The following is a 23,244-nucleotide window of genomic DNA, read 5'->3' as shown; positions in this document are numbered from 1 at the left end:
ACTTGCAATTTTGTACCATCTAAATTACCTATAAAACTGTCCAAATTCCATGAGCAAGCACTCTTGGCCTTGAAATTGTGCTTTGTGCATAATTTTTCTCCTCACAGAATGAAAATATGGAACAACGAATTGATTGCAGTTAAAGGCAAGAGTTATTTTTTGAAAAATGGTTGGATCACGGGTTAATATATTTAAGTGATTTATTTGATTCATCTTAAAAAATTCACTCTTATGATTCTTTTTTGTCCAAATTCAATTTTCCTATAAAATTTAAATAATTTTCGGTAGTTATTAAAGCTATTCCTTCTGGGCTTATTAATTTAATGTGCAGACACCTGACCTATTATAAAGTTGAAAATAAAGATTACGATCTCCTTATAAATGGTAAATACATATTTGATAATGTACTAACAAATATAAGACAAGTATTTAACGAACAAAAGAAAGTTACTCCAAGAGGGAAATTTTACTGGAGTTCCATTTTAAGAGATGTTAATTGGAGAAAAGCATGGCTGCTCCCTTACAAATTTTGTATTTCTAATAAAGTAAGAGAAATTCATCTGAAGATCTTACACAAAATGTATCCAACTAATATGTGGCTTTCTAATTTTATGGATATTGGGAAAGAATGTTCCTTTTGTAACAACTGTGAGGAATCTTTAAATCATTTGTTTGCTGATTGCCTAAGTGTAAAGTCATTTTGGAAAGATTGTTTTTTTTACTTTTTCAGTTAAAATTAATCTAACGATATCACTGAATGTGAAAGAAATTATTTGCTATTTTGAGAATGATGATAAAAATATTCAAAACTTTGTAAATTTTGTCACCTTGAATGGCAAATTTTTTATTCATAAATGTAGATTGTCAAAATCTCCTCCTTTACACAAGGTTTTCTCTAACGAACTCATTCTGTTAATGAAGTCTCTTAAAATTGTTAAAAACTCAAAAGCTATGTCTATTGTAAGATATTATGAATCTGTATTTGGCGTCTTGTGAATGTCTCTTTTTTTTTTTTTTTTTTTTCTTTAATCATCTTTGGAGTTTATGTTACTCATGCCTGTTTTTTAATGTTATTTACATGTTCTAAATAAAAGAAAATAAAAAAAACGGACCAAAACAAAAACAAACATTCCTGCACGGAACACACATTTTAGAGTGGGATAACTGACTATAGCATTGTTTTTTTGGACAAGCCAATATATGAACTTTGCATGTTTAATGCCTACGAATATATTTAAGGTTTTGTTTTGATATAATACAGTTCAATTATTTCACGCAGCTCCTTTAATTAATGTATAAATCCTGCATAATATGCAAAGCCAAGCTAATTCAGCCTCCACAAATTGCTCCCCATCAAATATGATCATTATGAGCTAATACATAAATATATCAAGAAAACACAAACATAGACTTACATTAGCCAGGTAGTCTCTCTCCCAGGCCCGACTGTAGCCCCAGTCCACTCTTTCACCGCTCAGAGTGGCCAGAGCAGCTACTTTCGCTCTCACCTCAGCCATATCTGAAGGGGGGATGTTTTTAATGAGCTGTCGTGCCCACCATCTGAACGAGAGAGGAAGAGTGAGTGAAAAGATCCATAAAATATCTGAAGGTGAATGGCATGATGACGTACCGACGGTAGAGGTGTTGCGTGATACTGTGGAACTGCGCGAGGGCGGCGGGGGGTGCCGGCCACACCACACTCTTCCCATAGTCTGCCATGTTTCGAACATTGGCGAACCGCCTCTCCACCTCCCAGAAGTGACCCTTCACCTTATAGCATTTATAATACGCCATTATAGTATAGATGGCTCTGATCTTTCTACAGCGCATGCGTGCTAACGCCCCCCTCCATACCTGCAGAAAGAGAGACATACCAAAAGAAGTCAAGATTGAACTGGATAAAATATTCTTGTATCTAAAATAGTTGAGCATGGTACACGCAACACCAAGGTGGTGGGTTAGTTGTCTCCAAAATTTGTTAGACAGTATTGTTTGTATCCTTCATGTAGATTGTAAGGCAATCCCAGAATGCACTGCAAAAAAGTTAATTTCACAGAATACTATTTGCTGATTGCATTTCTACGTTTTGACTAAGTCATCCTGTAGTTTAGGTCTGGCAACATTAAGTGGGACAGAACTCAAATCAGGGCAGTTCACAATGTCTGATAAATACAGTAAATGAAAACACCACAAGAATAATCCAGCAATCACAATCTTTATCATAATTACTGTTATCACATCAGCCTACATATTAAATGAACCTTTAACATCTGAAGAACCTGTTTAACAAAAGGTTCTTTGTGGCGAAAAAAAGGGTCTTCACATTATAAAAAGAAAGAGATGCTTCTTTAAAGAACCTTTGGCTGAATGGTTCCTTGTGGAAATAAAAATGTTTCTTCTATGGCATTGCTGTAAAGAACCTTTTAAGAACCTTTATTTTTAAGAGTGCAGGTACAGTATGTCCTATTAAGTGAATCTCAACGCAGATTTATATCAATACAGCATCATGCAAAAATCTATTTGTATCTGTACAATTAAATATAATTCAAAACACGCATAAATGCATTCATATCTGCATTGAAAAATGAGAACACATAAGCAAATAAACATGTACTAGATGTAAATCTATATTTATACTCAGCAAGATTAAAAGCTCAGTTTGTATGAGGTCGTAAAAACAGACAGGACCTGATCTCTAGGTATTCGAATCCTACTCCGCTGTCATGTCACGTCTGAACACACATTAAAATGTAAGAAGTCAGGAATGATCAAGTACGACAGCTAGAGTGAGAGCAAAAAAACATGGAAATGAAAAGGGAAGATGATCGAGACAGAGGGCGAGAGCAGCAGAGGAACAGAGCCTGACTCAAGGGAAACAATAAACAATGCAGATAGAGACCTAAAACGCCCCAGGAAACTGACAGACAGACAGAGAGAGAGAGAGAGAGAGAGAGAGAGAGAGAGAGAGAGAGAGAGAGAGAGAGAGAGAGAGAGAGAGAGAGAGAGAGAGAGAGAGAGAGAGAGAGAGAGAGAGAGAGAGAGAGAGAGAGAGAGAGAGAGAGCAGGGAGAATAGAGCATTTGTCACCTTCTGTAAGAACAGCACTAGTATGGGGATGAGCGCAGCTCTCTCTTGCTCCAGGGTGAAGAGTGTGCGAGGGGTTCTCACGAACAGCTTAGTGTGACCATACGCTACATCGTCCTCAAAGCCATGCTGGTTCACAACGGCCTCAACGGCCTCCTGGTCAGTGCTCATCAAGTGATTGGGCCATGTGTACTCGCAGGTCATCTTATATCTGAACACAGAGAAGACTATATTCTATATGGCAGACTTAAAGGACTCTTAACATGAAAAAACAAATAGTTATGTCATTATGGGTCATCACTTATTAACTTTTAAAATAAATGAAAATCAGTTATTGAGCAAGCACATCAACATCCACGTCATAACAATGAAAGAAAATAACAACATAGGAAACTTGCAATTTTGTGTTTCAAACAAAGATGGCAATAGACAATTTTTTAATGCAGCATTAAAGGGATGAAAAGTCAACAAACACCAAAACCACAAAGACATTTCTCAAGTAAAACCGTTTTTTCTGGAGGTACTGTATGATTGATCTCTTACCTCTGCAGGAAGCGTGCATACGGCTGTCTGTATGCGAATCCAGCCCGGCGGACGCGGACGTTCTCCAGCAGGCCCAGGTACGCCACTTGGTGTTGACAGCGTGCGTCATCGAACAGCAAGGGGGACTTCACCTCATTTGGCTTTATGCAGCGCACATAGTAAGGCTCCTGTGATACCAATTTCAGCTCATTTTTATTTGCTGAAATACCTCAATTCAAATATTTATCAAGGTCTCAAAGGTGCGTTATTGTACTATTACATTGCCGTTGCTTTTGGAATCAGCTCTGTGGTTAATAGAAAAGATTTAATAGACAATTTAAACGTTTGGCATGTTGTTACCGTTGAAAATCGTAAAAAAAATGTAAAGGCCGCCCATTGCAGAATCTCAGCTAACATATCACTGCATCCACCCAGTCAACCACCTCATTTGTCTGTCTACATTCTTTTCTTTCTCTAACTTTCATTCTCTCCATACTGTTTCTGAATACTTCTCATTTAAACAAGTAGTGGAGTAAACAGATTTAGGCTACTTTGTCAAGTAACCCAACAATTTACTTTGTTAGGATTAAACACTAAATCAACCAATTTTGTTGAAAAACAGATAATAACAATTGATAAATATTAATATATTTACAATGTTTGATATGCAGTTATGTTATTACTTGTAATTAATCTGATTAATTATCCAACTATACAATTAAAACTGTAACCTGAGTTATCTCTAAACATATTTTAAAAGCTTAATCAACCTGACTACATGTTAAACCAATAAATATCTTGTGCACACGTGCACTTTTTACAGCGAGAGAGCATGTGATGACAGGGTGGACGGTCAAATGAGGTGCAGGTGGTCCCACAGGACCAGATGGAGAGCAGGCAGTACTTTACTGTGACCTAAATAAACAGAAAGTGTCCCGGATACTGTCCCACTTTGCCACACAAACACACGTGAACACACGCACATGTGCAGCTTGGCAAAACAGAAACTTTCATGCATATAGCAGGTCATCCGAAAATAACACCACCAAATGCCCCATACATTTTTTTGGGGATAGGAGAAGAGACATGTCGGAGAGGAGAGTAAAAAGCTGTCGGAAGTTTTGCCGTGTAGTAAAGTGGGATTTGGCAGGTGTTGCTTTGCTGTTAACAGCTTTATGAAATACAGAGTCTCCATTAGAGAAATGACATTTTTCAACATGTCTACATAAGAGATTACCTGAGCTATTCTGAGAGGCCCCTATTTCATCTTTTCACAGAAAGAGTATTAAAGGGGTGATTCTTCAGAGTAAGCCTAGATTATATAAATAATTCATATATCATACGCTTTTGCAGACATACAGTGAAACACCAAAGATCACCGTCTACATATCAATTCGATTTTACAACGATTGAGAGAAATCAATACATGAAACAGATGGAATCCCTTAAAGTATTTGTGCACATAAGGCACTTAAAGGGACAGTTAACTCAAAAATACAAATTCTGTCACGATTTACTCTCCTGGGATCTTTTTTCAAATCTGTATAGATTTCTTTGTTCTGATGAACACAGTTCTTGTCCACTATTGACTACCATAGTGGGACACATTTCAATGGTAGTCAAAAAGTGCCCCAAAACTGTTTGCTTTCCTACATTTTTCAAAATATCTTCTTTTGTGTTCGACTTGAGGGAGAGTCAATGAAGACAGAATTTCATTTTTGGGTGAACTGTTACTTTAACACTGTGTCTACACCAGATGCAAGCACGGTTGTGTGCGTCACATCCAGTGTGGACTGCTTCATTGCTTGTTTGTGTAAAGTAAGTTCTTTGTGGCCATTGTTTTTTCTTACCTTACAGGCCAGTTTGTCCACTAGGGCAATAATAGAGTTTTTAAAGAGCATAGCCGCAGTTAAAGGTCGTTTGGTCACCTCTGTAATGCTCATTTTTCCATCGGGCCACATTTCCTTGAGAACGGGGTCAGAACTGCAAGACAGGTTTAGAGAGAAAGGTGACATAAACTCACAAAAAATGGGGTTGATGGATAATCGTAATCTTTTAAGATAAAGTAGTTCATCCAAAAAATGAAATTACTCAGGTTCTAGTTGTTCCAAATCTATATAAATGTCTTTATTTGCTTGAACACAGAAAAACATATTTGGAAGAATGCTTATAACCAGACTGTTCATGGACCCCATTGACTACAATAGTAGGAAAAATCACAATAGTCAAAAGTGCCCCAGAAGTGTTTGCTGTCCAAATAAATTTTTCACTTTGGTAGTCAAGATGGTCCAATAACAGTTTGGTTATAAGCAGTCTTCCAAGTATATTTTTCTGTGTTTATCAGAACAAAGTAATTTATACAGGTTTGGAACAATGTAAAGGTTTGTAAATAATGACAGAATTTTTGGGGGGTGAAGTATCCCTTTAAATAGAATTTACGGGTGGGACATGTCCCCACTTTTTGGAATAAATTAAGAAATGCTGGCGGCAGGCGTATATAGTTTAGGGGCCGTTAACAATAAAAACGCAAGATGCGCCGCTTTCTCCCGTTGCACACACTCGTAAGTTATATTTGCGGAAGACAGAGAGAGCCGCGATTTAGGACTCCTTTAAATAAAATCTTTTTAACCCCCTGCATTTTGCGAGTGGCATAAAAATAGGCCTGAGCTTGTCAGACTAAATCTATAATAAGACTGATTTACATGGATAAGAGGCATGTTTGTGCTGAAAATAACATTGACAGACTGAAAATATTATTAGAAATAGAGTGTGAGTTGGAGGTTTTGTGCTGACATTTATTAAAAGTGAGCTGCAAAATGTATTCAGGGATAAATGTCCTTGTATTTTAAGAAACAGAGAGGGTGGATTATCGCAAATTTAAATAAAATGATGTCAAATTGCCTGTTACGACCCATTCAAAGAAGTGTGCTCCTGTTATTTATAACAGGTAACAAATATGCTCTTGATATGAGAAAGAGAAAAGCCTTAAAGCCAATACCTGTTATACATCAGTCGCTTGAAATCCTGGAAAAGTGGGTCCTTGTTCTTATCAAGAAAACCTTCAACTGAATATCTGAGAAAGAGGAAGTGAAATCAGTACAAATCTTAATCCAAATCGTGAAATTAAATTAATTTAGCGGTTTGAACAGTCTTTTTACTCATGACTAGGTACAAGCCGATGAACAACACCTGGACCATTTTCATAACAGCATTACGCAAACAAAATGTTTTAATGGCCAGATAGAAATAATGTCATTACCTACTAAACTGGCCTTTGCCCTTTTCATTTAGGATATTCATATATATATACTTTTAGTTCATTACAACTGACACAATGACATTTCATAACATTGGTTCCAGGTAAACAAAATGTACAGTGGAAATTATTTATGCGTACACTTTAAAGGTGCTTCAAAGGGTTCTTCAATGCCTTTTTACTTTGCATTGCTGTGAATACCTTTTAAACACCTTTACTATATATTGAAGGGTGTAGAAACATGAAAAACTAAAGAATTAGCACTATAAAGTGTGATTTGTTGAATATGTAAAGCCTCAAAAGCTTGAGGAAGGAGTGTGTTTTAGCCGGGTACTAAACCAGAGTGGGTTTAGCCCTGTGGATGGGATTAACAAACGCAGATGTGCTCAACTAACAATCAGACCCACGCTCCAAAATCACGTGTGCATTCGCTCGAGTAGAAACAACACTGCATGCATAACACATGCAATCTTGCATTTCATCGCTGACATATTTAAACACGTGCCTGCCCGCATGGCTATTAAAGAATAATAGGCCATCACCAGGGTAAAAGAAGGCCCGTGGCCTTTCTGTACAGACCGGCCAAAGTCCAGCTAAAACAACAGGCCTGAGGGTTTTTTAGGGAAACGCTTTATTCATTTGATATGAAATTTCAATATCAGTGTTGATAAAGGGTTTAATGGTCTTACTGGTTAGAAATCCAGTAAACAGTGAGACGGGGAACTCCCGGCTCGAAAACAGCAAACAATACCAAAATATAACAATCCAGAGAAGGCGAGCAAGCGCCGGGTCAATCTTGTAAGAAAGGGAAACCGAATGGGCACGAAAACATCCAAACCGGCTTCAGCGACACTGCTTGGATAAACACGGACACAACCCACAGCCCGTAATCCACTGGGGTAGGTACGTAAAGACGACAACACCACAACCAGTGAGGGGAACACTGTGGTATAAATAGGGAGATCGCTAATGGGGAACAGGTGTGCGCAATGAACAAAATGATATTTTGGTAAACCAGTGACCAGGTGGGAGGAATGTTGGAAATAAGAAAAGAAACCAAATAGAACTATATAAAAGTAATAAAACTATAGAAAAAAGGAGAACATAGTGCAACAAACATAACTAATTTGATTGCGGTTTATAACACAGACAAACAGGAAACGCTGCTTCATTTTTAACACATGGTGAGATATAATGCTAATTATAACGTGTAAAATGATAAAATGACAAATGCTAGATTAGTAAATTGAAAGGCTGTGTTGACAAGAATAGCTCACTACTTACAGTTGGCAGAAAATAATAGTACATGAAATTACACTAGACACTAGAAATTATACATTTCTACTTCATACATGGGTGCATTGATAATGTAATGAGATCATGTGATAATAATATAACACATTCCTGTATGAAATCCATCTCAAACTGTATTTCTATATTATTATATCTATACTTTATTTCTATAATTGTTATTTCTATATTGAATTAAACTAAAACTACTGAAAAGTGGAGGTCTTCACATTATTTGTGGAGGTCTACCGGAAATTTGGGCCACAGAACATTTGTTTATGTTGTGCTTGAAACCGTTTTTATGTCTTACAAATTGGTCACATGCTAAACACTAAGCTGGTCCTATGACATTGTAAAAATGGCACAGAAAATAAGTTAGTTAGAAGTTATTCTTAGATTTGACTTTGTTTGATGTTTCATTATATACATAATGCAGCATCATTTTAAGTACTTTGAAAATAAAAAAAAAGAGTCAAGAAAAGAAAGTCAGGGGGGTTAGAGGCAGAGTGAAATAGGTCATGATTTGATGGGGTCTGATGGAGGTTGGTCAGCATGTATATTTAGCGAGGCCCCCCTCCATCACTGACACAGTAGAGCCGGAGGGATGTCACAGATTTTATTTTGTGAGTGTCAGTGAGGCCTGACATCCCAGTTCTGACACTCTTCATCCCTAAGGGAACTTCCTGTAATGTGTGTGTGTGTGTGTGTGTGTGTGTGTGTGAGAGAGAGAGAGAGAAAAACCCAGACATTCATTTCAGAGACCTGTATTGCATACCCATTCTCAGGAAGATTCTATATAATTGTCACAGAATCTATGTGTATAACCGCAAGGCTGGCCAGTCATAAAATGCCATTCAGTGCTAAGGTTGAATTCTATGTATTCTTGATCTACTTTTCAAGCATGTGGCTCGTGGCTGCCAACACAGGTCATCCAGTCTCTCAGATCGGACTGCAATAAAATGTGGAGTTTAAAAATTGCCCTTGCTCATTCAGAGTCACACAGAAAGATCTGAGAACAGGTACACATGTAATTGTACTTGAGGAATTACACAATGAAACTTTATTTCGAGACAGCTTAACATAAATCAACTACGCATGAGCATACACTCATTAAGGAGCGAAAAGGAAGTGAAAAATATGTCATCTATTTTCAGAGGCTTCCAGCAGCTTCTCTTTCCTCAATGAAAAAAAAGGTCCTGCTATTTTCTAAACGAGGCACAGCCTTTGCTGCGCTAACACAAAATGCTAACTTTGGCAACAGTAGCAACTTTATATATTTAAAATATTGGTTTTCTAGATTTTCCTTCAGGCAGTTATTGAAGACAACATGAATTCAAAATTGTATACTTTATAAATGAACTAAACTTACTCAGGGTCCATTTGCGCTCACATTCTGTGGGCTACCCCTTCGTGTGGGGGGGGGACTGTCAAGTTCTGCTCATCTTTTTCCCGCCTACAGGTATCATGGTGCATTCACATCATTTCAAGATGGCAACTCAAAATGTAAAACTCCTAAAAGATTCTGCCGAATGCAAGTCCATATAAATAATATCAACCAAATACCTGAATTACTGTTGAATATTCTGCTTTAAACACATTACAAAATCTTAAATGTATGTTAACATTTTTTAAGTAATCTTTTGAAAACAAAACACGATGGAACTTCTATGCAGAGTAGTTCAGAAGTTGTAACCCGTTACGTATAAAAGTAATCTAGCTTTATTGGAAATATTGAGAATTCAGATCACACTTAAAAAACTTTTTAAAACATGTTTTTTTATATATGGCCCTAAAACAGACTCTCTCTTGTACCACTGTACCGACCAACCTGATCTAACTGCAATTCATATGAGTTTTTACATTTTGAATTGTACAAAAGTGTACGATTACTAGAAAAAGCAATACTGAAGCTCCACCCCTAACCATAACGTTACTGGCGCAAATGCAAATCGTACTAAAATGTACGAATGAGATCTTACGAATTCATATGAATTAGCCAACATAAGATTTTTTTACGTTTTTGCTGCGAGACTGTTGTTACCGAACCATTTTCACCATAGCTGTAGTGCAGCGTCTGCTCCAACCATCAGTCTCTATACTAGCTTTACGGAGTCATATGATGAAGGACTGTTTGTTGCACATAAAATGTCAAACTAAAATGTCTTTTGAAAACTCACGTAACATCTCCCGCGTAGTGTCGTATACGAAAGTCTCGGTTGAACTCCATGGTCTTGTCAGTGGGTAAGAGCTGAAATAAAAGGCCAGACCGAGCTTCAGCGGTCATTTCTTTATCAACAGGTGTAGTACAGTTGCATGCATGTAAAGTGAAAGAATACTGCCCCCTTCTGATCCTGCAGTGGTCTGCTTAAATAAGGGTACAGTTTTGTTCCATCCATTATATGGAAAGTCAAACGATTTGATGCAGGAAATACAGATGAAGGTAAGAACGTATGGCGTGTGTGCTTACTGCTTACCTTCCGGGAGGTGTAGTGAGGGTGCTGGCCCAGCTTTTTGTTCATGCTGTCCAGGCAGACGGTATCTGTGACTTTGCCCACGGTGAGACAGGCCTCATCCAGGATGGAGATGATGCCTTTATGAGGCTGCTCCACCAAATCCACTATGATCTGATTGTTGAAGTATTCAATCTAAAAAAGAAACAGTGCTTGGATTATAAAAAACTAAGGTTTAATATGCCATATATTTGAGGCTTGTGTGTTAACGCACATGTTTCCATGTGATGCCTTCTCTCTGGTACTCATCCTGTTCCTGTCGTAGGATGAGTTCAATGAAGAGCTGTTGTAGCTTCTCATTGCAGTAGTTAATGCAAAACTGTTCAAAGCTGCAATGGCAACATATTAAAGAGAGACAAATCAACTACTAAAACCGCTTACAAAATAAATAAGTTGGGCAATTCCAACATTATGGACGTGACATTTTGCGCTATGGAATTGACATAAAAAAGCTCAGTGAATGAATTTGTTACGAATATATTGAACCATCTGTGTAAATTTTAGTAAAACCTTGTTGATAGAGTCAAAACAAAATAAATGTCAGTCTATGAACACATTTTTTATTAAATGCTTTACAAACTTGAACAGAGATCGCACATGGGTATTTGAACCACCAAATGTTAATATTTATGCCGTTACCATAGTAAAAGAATTTTGTGGTAAGCTTGACATTTTCACAGAATTTCCCAGTTAGGTCTTACGTATTTGAGCATTTAATAACAATAACTACACAATGCAATGAATGACACTGACCTGTTATTATCAAATATCTCAAAGCCATAGATGTCCAGCACACCTATTACAGTGTTTTTACCATGAAGGGCTGGATTGTAATCCTTGACTTCAATCACAGCATTGATACGACCGACTATCCACCCAAATAATCTTTCATACAAAGCCTGGAAACAAAAAGCAACCACATACATATATGATTGTTTATTTGATCCCTTCCTGTAACAAAAGTATTAAAAGATGTCACACAAATACGATTTATCTACTTCTTCAAATGCATAATACCTTGGCGAAAGCATCTTTTCCACAGCTAGCTTCCTTCTCATTGTGTCCCTTCTCGATAACCTCACCTCCCCCAGTAGCCACCGTGCGGTAAAGCAGAGCTTTTCTGGCATTCTCGGCCTCTGTGGACGTCAGCTCTGAAATATGTTTCAACGTGTCCTCTTCTTCAAGCGTTGCATGTTCACCATCACTACTAAACTGAAGGTTACCCTAAAACATGTTTTACAGCAACTGCTTTACTACTTTGTCAAATTAGAAACTACATACAGACAAGGACACATTAGAAAACAGTGTACAGACTAACCAGGTGTAGGATGGTCCCAAGTATCTTGTAGATGGAGCTGATCTCATCTGCAGTAAAACCAATCACTTTCAGGGCTGCCATCACCGCTTTGTGACACAAGGAGTCATTATTGGATGCCTGAGACAACAATGTAAAAAACAAAAAGCGAACAACATAGAGAGAGTCAAAAAGACCACAAAAACATGAAGAAGCTGTTTGTTTGTTACGTGTAGAAGGCTCGATAGGTACATACAAGTGTGACAGTAGCTCCTTGACTGGTGTAGGTATATTCAGCAGGGTCTCTCTGCAGATACAGTGACTTCAGCAAATCATCAGACCCTCCTCGTAACAACTATATAAAAACAACACAAAAAACTCAGATCTTTATGTCTAGTAAACACAGAGTTTTGGGAACCCATTATTTAATAGCATGATCCCACAGGTTGAACCATATGCAAAGATCTCACCTGATAATATGAGTGAAAGTTCCTCTCTCCCTCCTGCTGTTGAACAACCCTTGACTGAGAAAGACATTTACTAAGTTAATGATTCAATTTCTTTTGAACTCCGTTGCTTCCTGTTGTGTCTTTAAAATGTATCAGCGCGTGTTTGTTTTCAGCATGATGGTACGATTACAGTGTTAAAAATACAAACTTTATAATAATGTCATAATTCAAATAGTTAAATGGAAATGGCAGAAATTCATTTTATATATGCTTATATATACAGTATATATATATATATATATATATTTGTAAGCATAGACACAGAAAATATCACTATATTTACATGGAATGTGAATATGAGTTGGGAGGCCATTTTAATGAGTAAATAATTTGTTTATTGTTGATAGTATTTAAATATGAAGTAACTTTACAACTGAATAATGAATTTATTGTTTAAAAATAACAATTAATAAATCAAAAACAGCATATTCAGGATTTACAGTTAGAAAGCCACGTTTGACATGTTTGGATGTGATAGTGCTTTACTCACCTTCTCCAGCAAATAGTTGTTTATGTGTCCTCCTGTAGGGTCGCCGTTAAAGTTGAAGTTGATGTCCATGTATTTGCCGAAGCGGCTGGAGTTATCATTGCGGTTGGTCTTTGCGTTTCCAAAGGCCTCTAACACACAGTTGGACTTGAGGAGCACGTTCTTTACACTGTTGAAATGAGTGAAAAATAATGTTTGCATGAACAAACCGATGTATTTACAAAAAGCATTTCTCATTCATAGCATCCCACAGACCTGCATTTATTAGTCAATCTAAAGCGATATTATACTGCCACTTAACGACAGTCAACGGTTGTTTTTAAGCTTTTGCATGGATAGAAATACCTCTCATTGGGGCAGAAACAGATATTTGCCTCTTATGTAATGCATCTTGAGATACATTAACCAAACATAGTACAAAACAATACATCATATCACTGAAAACGGGAAATAGAACATCAACATAAAACATTTTCATACAACTATTAGCTTTATCAATACCAGTCAACGCATTGATTTCTGCCCATACTATTTAATATGATATTCAAAACAATAAAGCTTGGATTGGTAATTGTAATACAATCACATTAAACGTCCAGAGACCCCAAGGAACTGACCTCTCGACCTCTTCCCTCTGACTGGGGTTAGTGATAGCTGCAATGTATTGCATGATGAACTTGCTTGCCTCCGTCTTTCCTGCTCCACTCTCACCTTCAACACAATAAATATGATGTAAACCAATGAATCATGACCCTTTACTCTCGAACATTAGAACTACCTGCCATAAAACATCATAACACATTTGCTTCGGTTCAGCAATCAGTTGACAAAATAACTAAGCAAAATTTATCCCAAAGCTTATCACGGTAGTGGTATTAAAGGGAAAGTTCACCCAATACTCGACTTTGTATGATTTTTTACTCATCGACATGACGTTAAACATGTTAAGAGAACTTCCGGCGTCTTCGAAGCACAAATGAAGATATCAAGGTGACATCCGAGAGATTTCCAGGCCTCCTCATAGACGTCGTGGTGTCCGTTTTTGCCAAGGTCCAGAAAAGTACTAAAGACATCATTACATTGGTCCACCTGCGCATAGTGGCTCAGCTGAATTTTTTTAAAAGAGACGAGAGCACTGTGTTGTGAGTCAGAGAGCCGGCGTCCAATATGGGCTGCCATATGCGTCAAAGTGCTATCGTCCAAGAATAAGACGAAGAAGAAGTGCTCTCGTGAACGCGCTCCATACACTGACAAGACAGAGGAGAATATATCGATTAAAGTCTGTTTTTTTATTTTCCGCACTTAAAGCATTCTCGTCACTTCAAAAAATTTTCGACTAAGCCACTATGCGTGGATGGACCAATTTAATTATGTCTTTAGTACCTTGGCAAAAAACTGACACCACGACGTCTATGAGGAGGCCTGGAAATCGCTTGGATGTCATCTAGATATCTTCATTTGTGCTCTGAAGACGCCGGAAGTTCTCCAAACATGTTTTACATCATGTGGGTGAGTAAAAAATCACACAAAGACTTTTGGGTGAACCTCCCCTTTATACGAGACTTTTAGAAGGCGAATGAGCGTGTGTAGCTTCTCTACCTGAAATGACGATGCATGTGTCCTTGGCTCGTCTCTTCATAGCTTTGTAAGCGGCATCTGCGACGGCGTACAGGTGAGGTGGATTCTCATACAGCTCTCTGCCCCTATAATCCTCAATGACCTCCTTCCCATAGATATCCATCTGTCTGTATGGATTTACTGACACCACCACTTCTCCAATGAAAGTGTAGATACGGCTCTTCTCAAACCTGGAAACAACAAACAATGAACTGATTCTGAACTGTGCTAATAGAAATAGCTGAGAACCGAACATTTTCTTCATCATTTGTCATGGATGGTTGAGTCTTAATGGTGCATATGAGATTTAATAACCATTAAACATTTTACATCTGATGTTTAGGAAGTTAGAAAGGGGAATATGGCGCCTGGACTGAAATACTGATGCATGCATTACTTATGAAAGCAGAGGCCAGCAGTTTACTGTAAATGTATAAAATGTGTATAACTGCAGATAAGCTCATGTATACAAAGTAAATACAACAGAATAAAGCAATATCATCACAGAGTTAAACCTTAACATTTTGATTTGTATTTGTTAAGAGCAATGTGCCAATGGTCTGACATGCAAGTTTCAAGATATATGGTTAAAAAGAGTCACCACAACTGCAGCATTTTTTCTAAAATGCTCCGTATAGACAAATCATAAATGAGCTGGTTAACGATGAGCCTAGAATTTTCGGCTGCAAACTTTAGCATTTAAAAATCCACTAGATTAATTTAAGAAATTACCTTTTAAGTTACTGAAGTATTTTACTGTGTAAGCTCATATGTGCGTGTCCACATTAACATGACATCACAAAGCCACATCCCCTTTTAACTTCAGTGTGCTTTTACATTCTCATGAACTCTAATTTCTCTGGGGACATTTATAAATTCAGACGAGGAAACATTAATGTCCAAAAACTTGACAATACGGTCTGTACCACAATATGGTTTTCAATGTCATATACGCCCATATTAAACAGGAAGTGATATGAGGCTTGGAAGTGAGAACAGGAAGTGCAATGGGGCTCAAAATGACTCACATTTTGAACAAGAAATATAAAGTAATTTGGTTAACCAAGTGCATGGGCCAAAAGGCTGTCCTGTGCTAGCGTACAACTTAAATACATTTGGTATTTGGTACATTTGGTTTGGTAGAAATTTGGTCTGTGTAGTAAATGTATGATATCTTTACACGCATAAGCACATTTACTTAAAGTAATAAAGTCTTAGACCCAGACTCAGCAATGAATGGGAAATGTAAACAATAAATGGACATTCACTTTTTAAAATGAAATAAAATGTTTAAATGCATTTACAAGTCACTTTGCCGAATGATTATGTGGTGCAGTCACACGAGGCTTTGTCACACCTCAGCTGATAAGAATCGTGACAAAGAATTATTCAATTCTGAATGCTTTTCCCTGATGTTTCAGAAGTGAAGTAATAGGATACTTTCGGTTTCCTGCAAATGTTTTTTATTATACACATACACAAAAGCAGAAAGGACATCTGATTCAACCCGGCATAACCAGTGACATCACAGAAGGTGGATATAGGGGCAAATGCTGCATGTTAAAGGAAAGAAGAACTGGTAACTTTTGATTTCATCATCAGAGCGGCTACGGTTCAACTGACCGGCCATAATCAGTTTTTATAAGACGAAATAATGGATTTCCATAAACCCAAATCAATAGTTTTAAGAGGGGAATTCAAAAGTGATGTTACAAAATGTCCCCTCCTTTCATCTTCTCTTTGATCTGTAATTTCTTATAATTGTAGGCTATAAAGAGAGAGTGGCCAAAAGTTAAACAAAAACCACAAAATCAAATATGTTTTTTAAACCTATTTAACAATAATGTTCTACAGATAAAAATCTCTGTACCACAACTTTAGCGAATACGGTTCATTCTTACCTCAACTTCAAATTCTCCATAAACTGCTCCATAGTCACTTCATCCAGAAGTACAAAGTCTGACTTCCCAAACTCCAAGCCCTCCAGCTCCGCCATCCCTGCAGGTGTCTATCCGAAAGACGAATAGATGGAGAGTACAAAGAAAGGTGACGAGAGAGACAGCAGTAGCTGTTGTCCTCTCGAAGCCGGTAGAGAAGACAAGTGTTGAGTGGGTGTGGTCTAAGTCTTGATCTTGCCTCATCTGAGTCTGTGCTAAATGAAGTCAGCGACAACTGTGGTCTGCAGGCTCCAGCATGTCATCCTGTTCAAGAGAACGTCAGCGTATGAATGTGTGTATTTCGGTACGTGTTTGGGGACATGCAATGGGGAAGTAACTATTTTTAAGTATAAGACTTTTTTTGTAAATTTTTATGATATACTGGGAGCAGCCATGTAAGCTATACCTTTGTCTTTTCAAACTTTTATAAAACTCTCAGAAAATGGCTCAAAAGCTGTCAGTGGGTCGGTACCATTTGTTTCCATTACATTGGTACTTTATGTTTCGAGGTATGCACACTCTTCAGGGGCAACAATGTGGCCAAAGTTATGGTAATCAGGGCTTTTCATGGCATGCCATTTGTTTTAAGAGTTTTATTACAAATAATAAATAGCTTGACTACAATTGACTACTTTATACCATACTTAAACTATGTTCTGATAACATTAATTAGCTCAATCCTCCTTTATTTTAAATTATTCTCACGTGCGTATAAGGTCAATAAATGCGAAATATGAAATTGAAGTCCTAAACAATATGCTCAGCCAAACAGATGAATGAGTTATAGTGGTTTAGAGATTGATATAGATTTCCATAACCCCCTCCTGTAGTCCTGCAGTCTGGGTTTGTGCTGCCCACACACGCTAATCTAGGATCTGTTTCGTTCTTGCAAAACCTACTCACAACCATAAACAACAGGACTAAGTTAGAGGCAGACAGGAAATGACTAACAGCATGCCATTTGTGGAGATGTTAAGAAGGTGCTTGTTATACTATTATAGTATACAATTATCCAAATACTGTAAATGTGCTGTTCTTGTCTTGTCTAACAAATCATGTAATTAAATGTCATAGTAATTTGTCTAAAAATTCTAACTATATCAGACTATACACCTTCACTGGTTAATTGGTATTGAGTGTCATTACAGTTTAATGAATCAGAGAATGAACTTCGATAATAAATCAGAAGTGTAGAATTTCTGACAAACAGCATACTGCTGCTAAAAATTGGCAATGGTCCAAAAAGGCACCAGAAATGGGTCTTGAAACAAGTCCACAGCTTTTCTTGGGATATAGTCAATGATTTCTTTATGCACATATTTCACTGGCTTGGAGAAATTTAAGTCAATATTACCATAACATTACCATTGACTGACCAAGATACTGGGATGGACTCTATCTTTGCCTTTATCCCAAGCAGTACAGAGAAAGGATGGATCATGATTGGTACAATTTACACTGATTTATTTAGCAGACATTTTTATCCAAACAAAGGGATGTACAGTACAGTGACAATACAATTTAAAATGACAATAAATGACTATATAATGTGTCTATATTAATATATTAGTCTATTCTAATATATTAGTATTTAAATAATTGTTTCTGCTGAGCAATTAAGTGCCATTTGATTAAAATTCCTGATTGTCCAAATCAAAGACTAAAAATTACATTAACACAATAACATGGTTCAACAAAGATGAATCAAAACAAATATTCTCAAAATAACACTCTTAAAAACAAGACCCCAATGACAACATGAAACAAAAGGGTGTTTTGGTGCATAGAATATCTAAGTGAAATAAAAAATACTGTCATTTAGACATTTTAAAACGCTGATCACATTGCCAAAACAATAACACTTATTTTATAGTTTTGTTTCATGCCTTTTTTGTGTATCATCAATGCATTCCAACGTCTCATTGTTACAGCCTCAGTTCTTGTTTCTGACAGGGAGGCGTTGAGCTCTAAGTTAACCACAGGCCCTGCCTTACTTCCTGTAGAATGCAGAAAAAGGGCACTTCCTCATTGAGTCCTATCTCCATGGTAAGAGGGAGTCTTGAATCAACAATGAAGACTGAACATACAGTTCAAATTTAAGTAAAAATAGCAAAAACATGGAGATTATGAAAACTCCTCAAATAATGATTTTGCTTTAAATGTTTGTTAAATCCAAAAATTGCAACAATTACAGTAAACTGACTGATTGGTTAAACTACAATTTTAAGTTACGTGTAAAGCCAATCTGATGTAAGCTTTTGAACTTCAGTTTTAAATTGAAATAGGTGGATTTTTTACAGTGTAGTAATTGAATATGATTGTAGACTTGGGTATGATTAAGAAAATATTATCATCAGTATCTCAGCTGTATTACATAATGCTTACAGTCAAATACTGTTCTAAACAACTTAAGACCAAATAAACAGTGCTGTAAAGGAGACTGATGGATTGATTTAACATTCAGTCACGAATATTTCTTTGAACTTTTTTGGGGAAATTTTGGTAAGGATTTATTAGGCAAAAGAGTTTTCAAGATGTTAGGAATCTGCCCTTTTTTAGACGAATCCTGTTGATCTGATGGTGGCAGGGCATTGTTTCTGTTTTGATGTCGGGATTCAACACTCTGGGCTCTCTGTTGCAAGGCGGTTTTAAGCTGACGGCCTCTCTCCTTTGGTGCAGCTTGTTGAGAATAAGAGTCCGTCTGGTAACGTGAGGCAGAGTAGCCACTGTCAGCAGTAGCTTGAAGCACAGTGTCAGGACTTCTCCTCAGGTCTACGTCCTCTCTTCTCATCCTTGGTAAAGAGCTGCTTCGTCTCTTTACACTCTTATGCAAACTGCTGAGGAAAGGAGTGTAACTTTTCAGTCCAATGTATTCCTTCGCTCGATGGCTGTCACTTGACGTCCCAATAATTTGAAGAATGTTTGCGTTTTGCGTTATCAAAACTGTGTATCTCTCCTGGAACGCAGATACGTTCTGGGAAATGTATTTCTTCTGATTGCTTTCAAGCTTGTTCAGGTCTATTTTCTCTGTGCATAGAGAGGAGGCCGTCTTCTGCATGAAGGAAGACAGTTCTTTAGCTGCTTGCTCGCAGGCTCCTCCCGACAGTTTTACTGTAAGATGCTCAGAATCACCTTCATGCTTAATTTGAGTTCTGTGCTCTGATTCAATTCTCTTTATAACATCTTTCTTAAAACTCATAGTATATCTAAACACATCTGCTTTAACGGGAAGGGAAATTTCGGTATGCCTGGCAGATGGAGAGTTCTGGGTTTTGAGGAAGCTAAAGGAATCTTGTGTACTACAGCTTCCTTCCGCAGGTGTGTCAGTCCGGGAGAGTGGCAGATCTTTATTATCAGGAGATCCTGAGGTTGTTCCTGTAGATGGGCTTGTGGCTCCAGCATACACTGATCTGCCATCGATGGGTCTGCGCCTCGGTGTGGAATCATTTAAGTATTCAAGGTCACTGAGGTCATAGTTGGAGGCAGAGCCATTGGAGTATCTGTTAGTGTAAGATGAAATTCTTCGAATAGAGCTTTCTTGAGCCAGACGTTCCATGAGTTTGGGTCGTATGACTTTTAGTGCAAGAAAGGAACCCTTCAAATGCAGCTGACCTGAGCTGGTCCCTGACACACTAAAGCCATACGTGTGCAGAAGATCAGCGATCTCTTTCTGTCTGGAGAACATACTTACATCGAGCCATGCTTCGGCTTGCATGTCCAACTGAGAAAGAGAGATAGGATGCATGTTAATTAGATAACTTTGGTTGAATATTTGAGTGCACAAATATGACATAAAACATTAACTCGTATCCTCCACCGTAACTTCAACAACTGCATTAACTCACCTATTGCACTGCAACTTTAATAGCCAATGTCAATAATTTATGCATACCTAAGTCACTTGCACTAATATAATCTAAATTATTATCTGTTCATATCCACCTGTACATTAATGTTCATAGTATATAACCATCTGTATAAATTGTTCATAGTATATACCTACTGTCATATTTTCATAGAACATTCCTATTGCAAAATATTTTTATAGCCCATGCCCACTGTATTATAATCTCTCATATTGTATTCTGTATTTATTCTAACTGTATATCCTGCACTTGCTAACTGCACTTCTGGTTAGACCTAAACTACATTTCGTTACACTGTACTTGTATATGTGTAATGACAATAAAGTTGAATCTAATCTAATCTAATCTAAAACATAATGATAATAATGCATAATGATAATATTATTTAGGCGTTTAGACTGCGATTCTCCAATGAAGTGCCTACCTGACGAAGATGTCCCCTTTTAACATCCAGTGGGTAAAACTGACCATCCACGTCCAAAACATGCGTGTGTTGCAACACTCCAGGCACTAACATATTTAAAGAAAAAAACAAGGGGTGTTGGTCATCTGCTATGTAGATAAACAAGAATATGGGAGCAAACTATCATACCTTCAGGCTTTTCAAAGACTACATACGCCTGGCCTTTGATGGAGGTGGGATAAATCACTGTTAAAACATCTTCTCCGTTATTGCTGCGCCTCAGAAAGTGCATGGTCAGTTTATCAATCATACTGCTGCTTTTACTGCTCGGGTAGTCCGGAATGCCATTGACTTCAATAACCGTTCCCACAAAGTCCATTATAAAACTGAACACAATAAAAATATAAAAACAGGTTTAACAGAAAACAAGATGGATGGTTACTGGCTGCCAGACTACATTCCGGTACTCTTGTTCACTTTTTGAATAGGCTTCACATTGCCTCAAGTACGAAAATGTAATATACAGTACATATAGCTATGTGTATATATATATATATATATCACCATAATACGTTTGGACATTGCTGTCAAGAGGTCGTTAATCTCAAACATTAGGATTCAAATGTTTGTTGTTCAGTGATTATTGTTGTTAGCAATAATACCAAAACAACAAGCCCGTTTCAGCCCCCCCAAGTAACACAAAACCTGATGTTTTAAAGGAAAAGCAGCGTACATGTAGTAACGTGTATGATAGATATTATCATTTTTACACGTATACATTTAGGTTTATTATATGACGTACCTGTCGCTGGCGTTATACAGCAAAAGTAACACGCTAGGCGAGTTAAAAAATGCAATAAGCGAAAGTGAAACTGCCCAGTGCTGAAAAAACAAGGGGGCGTGCCCCCTCGCGCACTAGTGGGACTTGTCATTAACAACAACTGAATGTCACTGTTGTATCAAACCGTGTTTGGCTCAGAACCAGCCCGAACCCAGAGCGCACCCCCGAACCCAGACGGACCCCCGAAACCAGAGCGCACCCCCGAACCCAGAGTGATTGCTGATGCGGATCAGCCGGGCTTTATTACATGCTCCTGCTCCTCTCGAACTTTGTTTAAAAAACATCATTAATTGGACATGATTTTTTTATGTTTAAAAACAGAGTTATCTCCTTGTGGAACCAGACTCTTCGTTTATTATTTAATCAAATAAAGAAAAAATTACGAAAGATTAAAACATGATATTAAAGTCAGATTTGAGGTGCAATTTGTCGGTTGGCCTGCAGGTGACCTCCTAACTCTCCTTAAGTTGCAGTCAGTTAGGATGTTTCAGGTCTTAAAATCCTACCTCACCTTTAAATGTTGTTTATGAGGTTTCAGACACCTCCTTCTTAGATAAAAGAGAAAGTTTTGAGCAACCATGTTGTAATGAGAATCCAAAATCACGCGAGGAGCCAAGAACACCGTGTAGGCCTAAGTACCAAAATCTGTAAAACAAGGAATAACAAAAACCCGGCTGTTGTGCTTTGGATGCTTAGATTTCTTACATTTTGTAAAACATTTAGACAATTTCTACTAAATGTGGAATAAATGTCAACAAACTTTTGAGAGGTCGGTTATTGATTTTTACAACAACACGGATGAACTTTACTTTGGCACCACATAGCCTACATTCATTACCACCAGACCTCTGCTTTAGTGATGCATCTAATAAACACTTTAATGTACATTTCTTACCATTTAAATGAATGTGACCAGTTTTCTCTGATTTAATGGGCACATATACTAACTGACTTCTGTGTGTAGTTTTATATTTTAGGTATAAAATCAACATTTTTGAAGGCAACAGACCACAATGGGTCCTTTTAAAAAAGGTTACATTAACACAGTGAAAGTGTGAGAAACTTCAATATGTTATTCTAAGAAGAAGCACATGTACTTCAGAGTGTGGAATTTGGTTTTGGGATAGTTAAACAAAACGTCATATTATGCTATATTAATCTTGATGTATTGTTTTTCTGTACTTTTTTGATCTAACGGAATTTGAAATGGGATTTAATTTGTGGGTAACATTAGGGGAATTTGCCAGATTGTCTATTTTTGTTTTAGCGTGATTCATGGAGAATCTCCTGAACCCAGCTGTGTGTCCATGAAGAGTGACTGGTCAATGGAAAATCCAACTAAATTCAGTGGGACAGACTCTCCTATTGATGTGAGGTGAGGACAGAGAATTCACCATTCTTTCCATTTTCTTTACAGTAACAAAGCTTTCAAATCAAAGTCCTCCACTGGACAGAAGCAGCTGAACTGCATTTTTAAGGTGGGTGTTTTGGTCTTGTCTGTGTTTACTGCAACTCGCAGTACTCTGAAATTAAACAGAATCTACTGCTATTTACAGTTTGTGCAAATAGCCGCTGACATTTTTCTTTGGGCCATTTGCATTTGCACTAGGAGTCGGACATCTGAAGTGT

The 23,244-nt window shown here is 37.4% G+C and overlaps 2 protein-coding genes across 2 annotated transcripts in view; both read right to left on the bottom strand.

Annotated features, from left to right (window-relative positions):
- myo1g (myosin IG) overlaps positions 1 to 16,658 on the bottom strand; it is a 36,811-nt gene extending 20,153 nt beyond the window's left edge. The window contains exons 1-18 of the mRNA XM_079485475.1: positions 16,470 to 16,658; positions 14,551 to 14,759; positions 13,569 to 13,662; positions 12,955 to 13,120; positions 12,426 to 12,479; positions 12,212 to 12,310; positions 11,980 to 12,096; positions 11,679 to 11,885; positions 11,415 to 11,560; positions 10,876 to 10,990; positions 10,626 to 10,796; positions 10,329 to 10,399; positions 6,604 to 6,678; positions 5,456 to 5,588; positions 3,627 to 3,793; positions 3,087 to 3,294; positions 1,631 to 1,854; positions 1,416 to 1,560 (exon numbers count right to left, since the gene is read on the bottom strand). Coding sequence (XP_079341601.1) covers positions 1,416 to 1,560; positions 1,631 to 1,854; positions 3,087 to 3,294; positions 3,627 to 3,793; positions 5,456 to 5,588; positions 6,604 to 6,678; positions 10,329 to 10,399; positions 10,626 to 10,796; positions 10,876 to 10,990; positions 11,415 to 11,560; positions 11,679 to 11,885; positions 11,980 to 12,096; positions 12,212 to 12,310; positions 12,426 to 12,479; positions 12,955 to 13,120; positions 13,569 to 13,662; positions 14,551 to 14,759; positions 16,470 to 16,564 — 2,496 coding nt within the window. The 5' untranslated portion in view covers positions 16,565 to 16,658. The remainder of the gene's footprint in view (positions 1 to 1,415; positions 1,561 to 1,630; positions 1,855 to 3,086; positions 3,295 to 3,626; positions 3,794 to 5,455; positions 5,589 to 6,603; positions 6,679 to 10,328; positions 10,400 to 10,625; positions 10,797 to 10,875; positions 10,991 to 11,414; positions 11,561 to 11,678; positions 11,886 to 11,979; positions 12,097 to 12,211; positions 12,311 to 12,425; positions 12,480 to 12,954; positions 13,121 to 13,568; positions 13,663 to 14,550; positions 14,760 to 16,469) is intronic.
- Positions 16,659 to 17,950: 1,292 nt separating this feature from the next.
- LOC306909895 (uncharacterized protein) lies at positions 17,951 to 21,829 on the bottom strand. Its single transcript, XM_079484020.1, has 4 exons — positions 21,577 to 21,829; positions 20,964 to 21,160; positions 20,796 to 20,881; positions 17,951 to 20,226 (listed from the first exon to the last, which is right to left on the bottom strand). The coding sequence occupies exons 2-4, from the start codon at positions 21,151 to 21,153 to the stop codon at positions 18,970 to 18,972; spliced, it is 1,533 nt and encodes a 510-aa protein (XP_079340146.1). The 5' UTR covers positions 21,154 to 21,160; positions 21,577 to 21,829; the 3' UTR covers positions 17,951 to 18,969.
- Between the last annotated feature and the right edge of the window lie 1,415 nt (positions 21,830 to 23,244).

The sequence above is a fragment of the Barbatula barbatula genome (assembly GCF_947034865.1).
Source record: "Barbatula barbatula genome assembly, chromosome: 21".
NCBI classification, from domain to species: domain Eukaryota; kingdom Metazoa; phylum Chordata; class Actinopteri; order Cypriniformes; family Nemacheilidae; genus Barbatula; species Barbatula barbatula.
Note: the sequence above shows the minus strand (reverse complement) of the source record. Positions and strands in the feature narration are given on the sequence as shown.